The 11,956-nt window shown below is 43.9% G+C and overlaps 1 protein-coding gene across 1 annotated transcript; it reads right to left on the bottom strand.

Annotated features, from left to right (window-relative positions):
• Positions 1–1,011: 1,011 nt before the first annotated feature.
• On the bottom strand, positions 1,012–10,526 carry CHAMP1 (chromosome alignment maintaining phosphoprotein 1). The gene is made up of 2 exons (XM_081907376.1): positions 10,322–10,526; positions 1,012–4,326 (listed from the first exon to the last, which is right to left on the bottom strand). Exon 2 carries the CDS (start codon positions 4,298–4,300, stop codon positions 1,139–1,141), a length of 3,162 nt encoding a protein of 1,053 aa, XP_081763502.1. The 5' UTR covers positions 4,301–4,326; positions 10,322–10,526; the 3' UTR covers positions 1,012–1,138.
• Between the last annotated feature and the right edge of the window lie 1,430 nt (positions 10,527–11,956).

The raw sequence follows: 11,956 nt of genomic DNA, 5'->3' as shown, positions 1-11,956 counted from the left end.
CCTGAAGTACCACTGTACTGTATAAGTTTTTTGTGTATGCTCTAGTTCCGATAAGGACCGAGGGGGGTGTTTGTATATGTGAAACTAAAACTAGTAGTCATTCCGTATCTACACAGTATAATGTAAACAATATAGAAGCAGATGGCTTCAGGGTCAGAAGCACGAGGTAATGTTCATGCGCAGTGTGTCTCTGGGCCTAGATAAGACTGAAAGGGTTGAGTTTGTTCATTTTTTCTTTCTGCTCTTTGTCCTGCCGCGAAGGGGAGAACAATCTCCAGATGCAGCATGCTAGCAACTGATGCATGGGTTAATGAAGTACAAAATCATTAAGCTGTAAACCGGAAATAAACCTTGCTGCCTGTGCCATGGGTGTGAAGTGAGTTTTTTGCATTGGTGATTGACTCCACAAAAGGCTTGACAACGCTGCGCAGAGTGGAGCATCCAGAGGAGCATGCTGGACACCTTGTGAGATGGAAAAGATGCTCACAAATATTCAACAATCACAGGAGTCAGAGAATTCTGCAGCTGTCTCCCTCTTGCAGGCAAAGTCGTCTGTCCTTAGGAGCGCCCTTCCAGCTACCATTGAAAGGACTGCTACTGTTGCAGTGGAGAAGGCAAAAAGGAGCTGTTTGTGGGGGCATGTGGATCAGGGAATCAAAGGCCCACATTCCCTGGACGCATACCCAGGATTGAGGGTGGAGCGAGATGTACACCACCTCTGGGCTCTGCTTCTGTCTATCACCACCTTCAACCTTCTGCTCTGGGTAGCGAAGTACTGTCAGGGCTCAGAATCTGATAATTCTGTTACCAGAGAATTTGTAATAACCCATTGACTGCTCTGTCCATGACTTAATCTCCATTTTTTGTTTTAAAAACAGCACTCCATATAATCCAGTACAGACATATTACTTTGGTAGTTCGGTGTTAACTATTTCTGCAAACTAATGGCTACAATATAGCACAGTTAAGCAAACTAGGGCCCATTCAAATAAATGAGTTAAGTGCACTTAATTTTGCATTTAATTGTGGCCATCATGTTTATTGTGACATGCTGATATACTTGCATAAAACAGTTCAACCACATTACTGACCACAAGCTAACATTTTTGGAGATTCTTCAACTTCCAAATAAATATGATTAAATCTGTGGTTCAGTAAGTGATTCAATAAGTGATTCGTTCAATGGTTCGGTGCCATCAACTGGCACCTTATTGGCCTCTTCACTCTGAGTAGGTGGCTCAGTTATGGTATCCATCTGTTTTTTATTGGCCTCTTCATTATGACGACTTTGGCAATGGGTTAAATGCTTCTTAAAGCCTCTAGGAAAGTTTGATTCAAAACTGCAACGTGGACATTTAAGCAAACTCTGACCATGAGCAGCAACATGGTTTTTAAGGTGAGATTCCAAGAGAAATGCCTTTCCACATATGTCACACTTGTACGGACTGTGAACATTATGCTTGTTAACCAAATGATGCAAAACAGCACCTTTTTTCATAGCCCGGCAGCAACAAATTTTGCAATAATATTTGCCTTTGCCACGCTTCATATATTTTGCTATTTCTTCTTCCGAGATAAAAGCTTCCTTTTCTTCAGTAAACTGCAGCACACACTGAGGCTGAGTGGGACTAGCTAAATCAATTTTAGTGTCTTTATTGAGGTCAGAAGTTTCTGGATCAAACTGTTCTTGATCACTGTTTGATTCCTGCTCCTTAATTTCAGAGGTATCCATTTCATTATTTCCACTCCCACTGTTATTTAGGTCTATATTTGCAGTTTCCTGATTTTCCTTCTTCGGTTTCTTCTTTGGACAAGAAAATAATACTTCTGTAGCTTCCTTGGCTTGTATAAGCTGCTCCTTTGGAGCTAACAGACTACTGAATGGATTCTCACCTTCTGGCTGCTCAGTGAAGAAATCTTTACCAGATTCGGAATGTACCTGCAAGTCTGAAAAAATGGGTGCAGCAGACTGACCGAAGTCAGAGACAGCAGTTTTGTGAACTTCTCTGCCTGGTGTTTCCAGTGGTCTGTGGACATCAGAACCAAAGTTCTGCTTTGGATCAGAAGACATAGGAGTAGGTTTTTGGAGCTCAAGTGAAAGAGAACCTTTTGAAGGCTCAGCAAAGAAACCTTGCCGTTGTTTCTCAGGGGAACCAGGAAGTGCCTTCTGTGGGTCAGCGAAGCTTGCATGTTTCTGAATTTCAGGAGAAACTGAAGAAACAGAAACAGGTGGTTTCTGAGGTTCTCCAAAGGGAATATGCTCTGCAACTTCAGGAGAAACTGCAACATGTTTCTGGGGCTCTTGGAAGAAGGCATGCTTTTGGGCCTCAGGTGAAACAGGAGGTGGTCTGTGAGGTTCAGAAAACAGGGCATGTTTTTGGACTTCAGGAAAAGACATGTGAGTTTCATGGAAGAATGGACGTTTTTGTACATCAGCAGAAGTAGGAGGAGGAACAGATTTCTTAGACTCTGGAAAAAGTGCCCGTTTTCGGGGTTCGGAAAACAAAGCACGTTTTTGGAACTCAGAAGAAACAAAAGGAGCAGGCTTCTGAGTGTCTGAAAAGAAAGGAGACTTCCGAGAGTCAGAAGGGAATTTCCAAGGGTCAGGAGACACAGGAGCTGGCTTACGTTGTTCAGGAAAGAATGAAGGTTTCCAAAGATCAGGTGACATTGGGGGACCAGACTTTCTAAGCTCTGTTGGCATGGGATGTGCAGAGGGTGGTACTGCTGGTGATGACCTCCATGTGTCAGGAGACAAGACAGGTTTCCAGCCTTCAGGATAAACAGAAGAAATGGGTTTCCAGGGCTCTGAGGAAACAAGACTAGATTTCTGAGACTCAGGCAAGGAGGTAGATTTCCAAGGCTCCGGCACAAACTTCTGAGGCTCTGGGGACATCATAGAACCTGGTCTTCGAGGTTCTGAGGCAGGCCTCCTAGACTCCATTGACATAGAAGTAGGTGGTTTCGGGGACCAAGGTGACACAGTAATAGAAGACTTCTGTTGTTCGTGGGAAATATTAGGAGCAGGCCTCCAGGGCTCTGGAGCAATACTAGGAGCAGACCTCCAGTGATCTGGTATTGGTGGTTCAGGTTTTCTTAGTTCAGGGGAAAGCGCTGAAGCAGGCCTCCGCATCGGAGGAATATGCCTGCGAGTTTCTGAGGATATAGCCGATGTAGATTTCTTTAGCTCAGGAGACACAGCTGGAGAGTGCCTGCGGGGCTCAGGAGACACTGCTGGAGAGTGCCTGCGAGGTTCAGGAGACACAGCAGGAGAGTGCTTGCGAGGCTCAGGAGACACAGCTGGAGAGTGCCTGCGAGGTTCAGGAGACACAGCCGGAGAATGCCTGCGAGGCTCGGGAGACACAGCCGGAGCAAATTTCTGTGGTTCAGATGCAGCCACAGGTGGAGATGCAGGCACAGCAGACTTCTGAGGTTCTGGGGATACAGGTTGTAGCGGTTTTTGTGGTTCTAGAGAAACAAGTGGTGCAGGCTTCTCTGACTCTGAGATAGATACATGCAGTTCTGGGTGTACATTAGAGAAGGGTTTTTGTGGCTCAACATATGTGACTGTGCCAGGTTTCTGTGGCTCAGGGGAGATAGCAGATATAGGTTTTGATACATCTGATGACTCCACTGGAATGGGTTTCAGGGGCTCTGGAGCCACAAAAGGGACTGGTTTCGATGGCTCTGATGACACCACTGGAATAGGTTTTGGCAGCTCTGATGATGCAACAGAGATGGGTTTCTGTGGCTCTGCGGATGCAACTGGGGCAACCTTTGGTTGCTCCATGGATACAACTGAGATGGACTTTGGTATCTTGGAAGGTAACCCAACGTCAGGCTTGAGGGCTTCAGAGGGAGCCAGCTTCTGAGATTCGGGAGAAACAGTGGGTTTCAGTGACTCAGGAGGCAGAGAAGACTTCTGAGGTTCCACAAACAGAGGTTTCTTTACAGTTTCTGCACCTGTTGCTAACAAATCTTTTTGCTCTTCTTTCCATTTGTCAGGCATTGCATGGTGTGCTGTGATGTGATAATAAACATTGCAATACATTTTGCTGGTAAAAAAACATTTGTGGCAGTGGAATAACTTTGCACTTTTCTGGTAAAATATAAGTTTCCCCAGTCCTGCAGCATCCATTTCATCACAAAACTCGGGGTGGATAGTACCCATATGAATCTGTATGTTTTCATAGTCAGACCCTCTGAAACTGCAGTGATCACATTCCAAGCGCTCTGTTGTTTTACGCAGGATCTTCAACATGTCCATTTTTCTATTGTCAACTTGCATAACACTACACATGTTTCAGACTGTAAGCTCCAGTATTCCTGAAATAAAAGTTAAAAAGTTAGCACATAACATACAGAAAAGTTTGTTCTTATTAAAGTAAAATTAACTAAATGAACACTCAGCTGAATAATTATATCTCCTAAGAAAAATCAAATCATCTAATCTTGTTAAGCTGTATACCACAATCTTCCACTTCGGAGGGAAATCATCCTATGTACAAATACTTCTGAATATAAATCTCTTCGTTGTTTACAAAACCATCAGCAGTTGCTGATGGCAATTTAATCTGTTTACCAATTCCAGATGGTTCTTTCTGTTGCAGAAAGCCTAACAAAACACACAATCTGCAGAGAATATCCTGCTAGTTCCAGACCCTTTTATTTAAATCCTACAGGCAAATTCCAATGGAATGGAGCTAGCAAATATATGGGTTGTGAATTTGGCTTGAAGTGAGCTGATCTTCCTGATTTCACTATTAAATTATGCTGTATTCTTCCACATTCTGTATACCAACTAAACCAGTCAAAACCCACAAGGGTCATTACATAGTAATGTAGACCACAGTTGTAAGGTATGGAAAAATAATTTTTATTATGAATATTTTGCTATGTGCCAGTAACATTCACTCTTAAAAGGGTTAAACTTATAGCTCTTTGCAGGTGTTACTATCTCCCATGTACAGCAACACGGAAGCAAGGAAATGAGCCACACAAGATAAGTCCCACTCCCAATGCCACACACTCCATCCAGTGCTCCCCCCAAAACTTATGCATATAGCATAGACAGCTGCAGTGGAGGGGTCTTAGTCACAGCTAGAGGAAGGCAAACCATAAGCCCAGGTTCAGATGCAATGCTATGTCAAAGAATGAATTTGTTCTGGAGGTAGCATGGAGGCAGGAGGAGCACAGTGACTGCAATCTTCCCCCTAGGAACCTGAATATTTTTTCATTCATGCTAAGCCATGGGGTCACAGTAACCTTCATTCACTATTTCATCAAAAATAAAAACTAACCAAAACTTTTGATATCCATGTTCACTGCTACATGGGACACCCCAGGATGCAACCTTAATGCCATTTCTCAAGGTACCATATACTGCACAGAGTATTTAGAATATTAAAATATTTGACACTGAAACTATTAGCAATGTAGAAGCACAATGACTCCATATCTTTCCGGAAGCTAGTACAGTGGTACCTTGGGTTAAGTACTTAATTTGTTCCAGAGGTCCGTTCTTAACCTGAAGCACCACTTTAGCTAATGGGGCCTCCCGCTGCTGTCTGTTCTCATCCTGAATCACAATTTCTGTTCTCATCCTGAAGCAAAGTTCTTAACCCGAGGTACTATTTCTGGGTTAACGGAGTCTGTAACCTGAAGCGTATGTAACCCGAGGTACCACTGTATAGTGTAGCAGGAAAATAATCTGTGAAATAGAAGCCTCCAGTTAAAATCTCAAATAAGTCCAAACTCGCTGGGTATTTATTATTTCTCAGCCCACCATCTGCAAATGGGGATATGTGAGAACATAAGAGGAGCCCACTGGATCAGGCCATTGACACATCTAGTTCAGCATCCTGTTCTCACCGTGGCCAACCAGATGCCTATGGGAAACCCCAAAGCAGGACCCAAGCACAAGAGCACTCTCTCCTTATGCCAGTTCCGGCAATGGGAATTCAGAAGAATTATTGCCTCTGACTGTGGAAGCAGAGCACAGCCATCATGGCTAGCAGCCATTGATCCTCTTTTAAAGCCATAGCACTGGCTTGCCTCACAGGATTGTTAAGGACTACTGAGATAATACATCTGAAGCACACTGAACACTAAGGGGAAATGATGCATCAATACAAACTATTAAATATTTAAATATTTTCTTGATGACAGATAGGTGTGAAGCCACAATTGAGTTTTCTTAAGACTGGCAGGTGCATACACTGCAAACATATTTATTAGTGAGGACCACAGTTCACAATATATCTCTTCTCCTGCAGATTCTGTACACATCACTGCTTACCTACAGATATGACCCTTAGGAAATTGAGACTAGCTATAGAAAGAAGTGCAAAGTATATCACGCTTGGGTGACCTCTGGAAGTTATTCTACTGGTAGTTATTTTTACCAGCGCCTTGGTTTATTTTTAATTACAGAATTTTATTTTGATTGTTTTTATGACTGTCACTAGCCACTTCAAACATTTGGAGAGGCAGCATGTAAAATGTTAAACAAGTCGAATACTACAAGGTGTTAGACTGAATTTTCTATCCTACAAGCTTTATTATTACATTATTGAAGTTAATAATAATGTTTTGATGTTGGGCTTTAAAGTATCTTTATGTCTCAGCACAGGTTGGTCTCTTGAAATGAACTTCCACAGCTGAGAATAGAACAACCAAATAAAAAGACGCCATATTTAAAGATCTAGTTTCACAGAGTTGGGTTCTAATAAACATAATGTCACTCAAAACCAAGAATCTGAACCCCTTTATAAAATGTATATTAGGGATTCTGACCCTATAATTTTATATTAGAAACATGTCTTAAGAAAAATTAAAGGTTAAGTCTCAGCATCAGTCCAAGTCTCAGAATCATAAAGTGAAATTATTGTACTATTTGCTTTAAATAAACAGTAGTATTTATTACAATGTTTTTAAATATTTATTTTTATTATGTATTTTGAGTTTTTATATTGTGATTTTGTGTTGTAGCTGCCCTGAGACCTGTGGGTATAGGGTGGTATACAAATTTAATTAATAATAATAATATGAAATACTAACATTAATATAATGTTCCTCCTGTGGCACAATGGGTCAGTGCATTTGGCTGTTAACCAGAAGGTTGGTGGTTCGTGCCCACCCAGGGACAGCTGTGGGCAGGATTGCTGCAGGGGGCTGGACTAGATGACCCTTGGGGTACCTCCCAACTCTACAATTCTATGATCTGTGTCTGTTTGCCCATAGCAGTACTAGTACTTCATGATACATCAGGAAAATAAAAATGGTTTGGGAAGTTACGGTTAAAAACAAAGCACATGTAACAATTAAACATAAGATCTTGTACTAACTGACTGGGATGAAATCTCTCCTCATCTAAGAACACCACATATTTACTATAAGAATCAGGGCACCACACTAGGAATATTTAATAGGATTAGATGAATGGTATGCCAAATACCAGCGCCTGCCAACCTAGCAGTTCGAAAGCACCTCCAGGTGCAAGTAGATAAATAGGGACCGCTTACCAGCGGGAAGGTAAACGGCGTTTCCGTGTGCAGCTCTGGCTTGCCAGAGCAGCGATGTCACGCTGGCCACGTGACCCGGAAGTGTCTCCGGACAGCGCTGGCCCCTGGCCTCTTGAGTGAGATGGGCGCACAACCCCAGAGTCTGTCAAGACTGGCCCGTACGGGCAGGGGTACCTTTACCTTTACCTATGCCAAATGGTAGCCTAGTACATGCTGTCATTACTGAATGCACCAAAGCCAACCCCTTTCAAGAGTCACCTCATGCTGAAAAATGAATTCTACTCTTCCTACCCTACCCTCTATTCCACCATTCTCTCCGCCTAATTTCCAGCGTTCCTGGTCCTGGTTTCAGAACATCACATTTCCACAGGCAAACATGTCACATCAGAAATCACAATGCAGCTTATGAACTTTTTTAAAAAAGTTTTGATGGGGCTACTTGTATCTGTCCTCAACAGATGAACAAGCATCAGCCAAACCATTCAGTGTATACAAACTATCTGTTTGGTTATTTGTTGAATTAACTGCTTCCAGCCTTTGGAAACAGCAAACAAAACTACCTTAATAAAATGGCAGTACAGTTGTACCTTGGGTTAAGAACTTAATTCGTTCTGGAGGTCCGTTCTTAACCTGAAACTGTTCTTAACCTGAGGTATCACTTTAGCTAACGGGACCTCCCGCTGCCACTACGCCGCCACAGCACGATTTCTGTTCTCATCCTGAAGCAAAGTTCTTAACCCGAGGTACTATTTCTGGGTTAGTGGAGTCTGTAACCTGAAGTGTCTGTAACCCAAGGTAAGGTAAAGGTAAAGGGACCCCTGACCATTAGGTCCAGTCGTGGCCGACTCTGGGGTTACGGCGCTCATCTCGCTTTGCTGGCCGAGGGAGCCGGTGTACAGCTTCCGGGTCATGTGGCCAGCATTTATCTACTTGCAATTTGACGTGCTTTCGAACTGCTAGGTTGGCAGGAGCAGGGACCGAGCAATGGGAGCTCACCCCGTCGCGGGGATTTGAACCGCCGACCTTCTGATCAGCAAGTCCTAGACTCTGTGGTTTAACCCACAGCACCACCCGCGTCCCGGTAACCCGAGGTTGTTGCTGTTGTTTAGTCGTTTAGTAGTGTCCGACTCTTCGTGACCCCATGGACCAGAGCACGCCAGGCACTCCTATCTTCCACTACCTCCCGCAGTTTGGTCAGACTCATGTTTGTAGCTTCGAGAACACTGTCCAACCATCTCATTCTCTGTCATCCCCTTCTCCTTGTGCCCTCCATCTTTCCCAGCATCAGGGTCTTTTCCAGGGAGTCTTCTCTTCTCATGAGGTGGCCAAAGTATTGGAGCCTCAGCTTCACGATCTGTCCGTCCAGTGAGCACTCAGGGCTGATTTCCTTAAGAATGGATACGCTTGATCTTCTTGCAGTCCATGGGACTCTCAAGAGTCTCCTCCAGCACCATAATTCAAAAGCATCAATTCTTTGGTGATCAGCCTTCTTTATGGTCCAGCTCTCACTTCCATACATCACTACTTGGAAAACCATGGCTTTAACTACACGGACCTTTGTTGGTAAGGTGATGTCTCTGCTTTTAATGATCCTGTCTAGGTTTGGCATCGCCTTTCTCCCAAGGAGCAGGCGTCTTTTAATTTTGTGACTGCTGTCACCATCCGCAGTGATCGTGGAGCCCAAGAAAGTAAAATCTCTCACTGCCTCCATTTCTTCCCCTTCTATTTGCCAGGAGGTGATGGGACCAGTGGCCATGATCTTAGTTTTTTGGATGTTGAGCTTCAAACCATATTTTGCGCTCTGCTCTTTCACCCTCATTAAAAGGTTCTTTAATTCCTCCTCACTTTCTGCCATCAGTAACCTGAGGTACCACTGTATAATATGCTTTCTATGAGACTATTTAAGCAATAGTATTTGCACCAACAGAATACAGTAGTACCTTGGGTTACATACGCTTCAGGTTACAGACTCCGCTAACCCAGAAATAGTGCTTCAGGTTAAGAACTTTGCTTCAGGATGAGAACAGAAATCGTGCTCTAGCGGTGCAGCAGCAGCAGGAGGCCCCATTAGCTAAAGTGATGCTTCTGGTTAAGAACAGTTTCAGATTAAGTACGGACCTCCGGAATGAATTAAGTACTTAACCTGAGGTACCATTGTAAAACATGTGTTGGAATGTGCATCCCACTGCTGCAGTTAGGCAAAAAAAATCCAAGTCGATGTTGGCCTTGCACCAAGGTTGGGGTGGGTACCTGTGGCTCTCCTGATGCAGGTGGTCCCCAACACCTAATGGGGCCCGATAACCCTCCTAATCCCAAATAACTCCTAATCCCAAATAACTGAGCCTCGTAGTCCAGCCTTTAGGAAACAGCAACGACCTGCTACTGCGCATAAACGTTGAGAGCCGACGGCCGACGGCAAGCACAGTTTAACACGGGCGGGGGGGGGGGGAGAGAAACGGTTTGATCGTGTGCACGTACAAGTCTGCCAGCAACAAGCGGTTTGCAATGAGGGAGAGGTATCAGTGGAGGAGGGAGAGAGGAGACAGACAAGAGGAGCTGTGTGCGCGCGCGCGCAGAGAACGGGGGAAGGGAACCGAGCGCGCGCAAAACGCTAAGCGAACGGAAAGGGGGAGGGGACAAAAGGCTACTGTGGCGCGTTAAAAAAAAAAGGGCGGGGAGGCGAGCCGAGCTTTTCACACATGAGGTGGAAAAGACGTCCCTCTTTGTTACCCTATTAAACTGGGCGGGGGAGGAGGAGAAGGAAGCGGTGGGGCTGAAGAAACGGCAAAAGTACCTACCCGGGAGAAAACAACGGCGACGGAGAGAGAGGCGCTACAATGGCGGCTGCTCTCACAAGCCAGAGAGATGCCGGAGACTGTGGCGCTCGCGGGAGTGGGGGGGGGGGGAGGCGTCGGCGGCTGAAGGCGCCAGGCGAAGGTACTGAGGCGGAGCGGTGGGTAGGCCGCGCGGCCACACAGGCGCCTTCTCATTGGCTCGCGCCGTCCAGCTGCTGCCCAACTGCTGCTTGAGTTCGCCCCGCCCCGCCCCCGCCCCGCTGTAGAATTCGGCGCAGGCGCGTGGCGGCGAGTAACGTAGTTGGAATGACGCTGTTGAGGAGGAGACTGCTGGAGGCGCCATGATGCCTCCATCTCCCCGTGAGGAGGAGATGGGAGTGGGACTCCTCCGTCGTGGTGTTTACCTGACAGAGATTGCATGCTGCTTAGTTCTCGTGACTAGGTTGTCATCCTACAAGTTGGGGGCTCACGTGATTGGAATTAATTTATTCTTATTCTTATTCTTATTATATTAATTAATAATTATAATTTGGGCCCTGGCATTTGAACTTCGTATATAAATAGCACATGTGTTACATTTCATTTGTTGCGGGAGGGGAGGCTCCACGGCTTTTCTGCATAATGAATACAGTGTATAAATACACACTAGCAGGCTTGTACCCTGCATTGCTTTGGAACTCTAAGAAACCAAAAAATCTGTGAAGTTTTGAAAGGTTCAGTCTGGATTCAAAATGGTGCCCAATTGTATCCAAACACAATGCAGATGAAAACCTTGATCTCAGGAACCACCACACTAAATTTGGTTAAAATTAGTGCGATTTTGAAAGGCTCAGTCTGCCGTCTTGATTCAAAGTTGCATGCAATAGTATCTAAACAAATTTTTTAAAACTTGCTCCATATTTCAGAAACTATGCAAAATTTATAATAATAATAATAATATAATAATAAATTTTATTTATATCCCGCCCTCCCCAGCCAAAGCCGGGCTCAGAGCAGCTAACATCAAATGTATAACACATTAACATAAAATCAGACAATCAATTAAAATACATCCTCAAATCAGATCAGGATCAGAATAAAATCCAATCAGATGGCAACCCACAGATTAGGGTTGGGGACCTTAATGCTTTGGTTATAATTTCTTAACGGCTGTCCAAATACATAAGACAAACAACTTTTCAATATATATTCAATATTTGGCAACTGATAATATTACCTGAAAATAATCATGCATCTGATGAATTAGACTCTACTTCCTAAATGCTTGTACCTCAATATTCCTGTTAAATTCTTAAGGTGCCACAATATTATAGTGTATTCATTACACACACATTGATTCCTCAAAGTGCAGTGTTTGCTGACCTCTACCGGCTGATAACCTAAAAACAACAGTAACAAATCAGAGCTGAAAATTTGAAACATCCTTATTTGTATGGGGAAGAAATAATATATTTCTGCAACTAAAAGTGTATCATCTGGTGTTATGTTACAAGAAAGGAAACTATTTTTGTTACTTTGTTGTGTTGCTTTTTTGCTGTTGCTTTTTAAAAAACAAAACAAAACACCATGCTGTGATTTATTACTTCTACTACTTTGAGTGAACTACACATAAAGGAGCATATTTTCCATTATCAACAA

Source organism: Podarcis melisellensis (genome assembly GCF_964234715.1).
Source record: "Podarcis melisellensis genome assembly, chromosome: 4".
Classification (NCBI taxonomy): Eukaryota; Metazoa; Chordata; class Lepidosauria; order Squamata; family Lacertidae; genus Podarcis; species Podarcis melisellensis.
Note: the sequence above shows the minus strand (reverse complement) of the source record. Positions and strands in the feature narration are given on the sequence as shown.

Bases quoted from the DNA above. Each gene is read 5' to 3' on its own strand.
- CHAMP1 (XM_081907376.1), bottom strand. From the start codon at position 4,300: ATGTGTAGTGTTATGCAAGTTGACAATAGAAAAATGGACATGTTGAAG.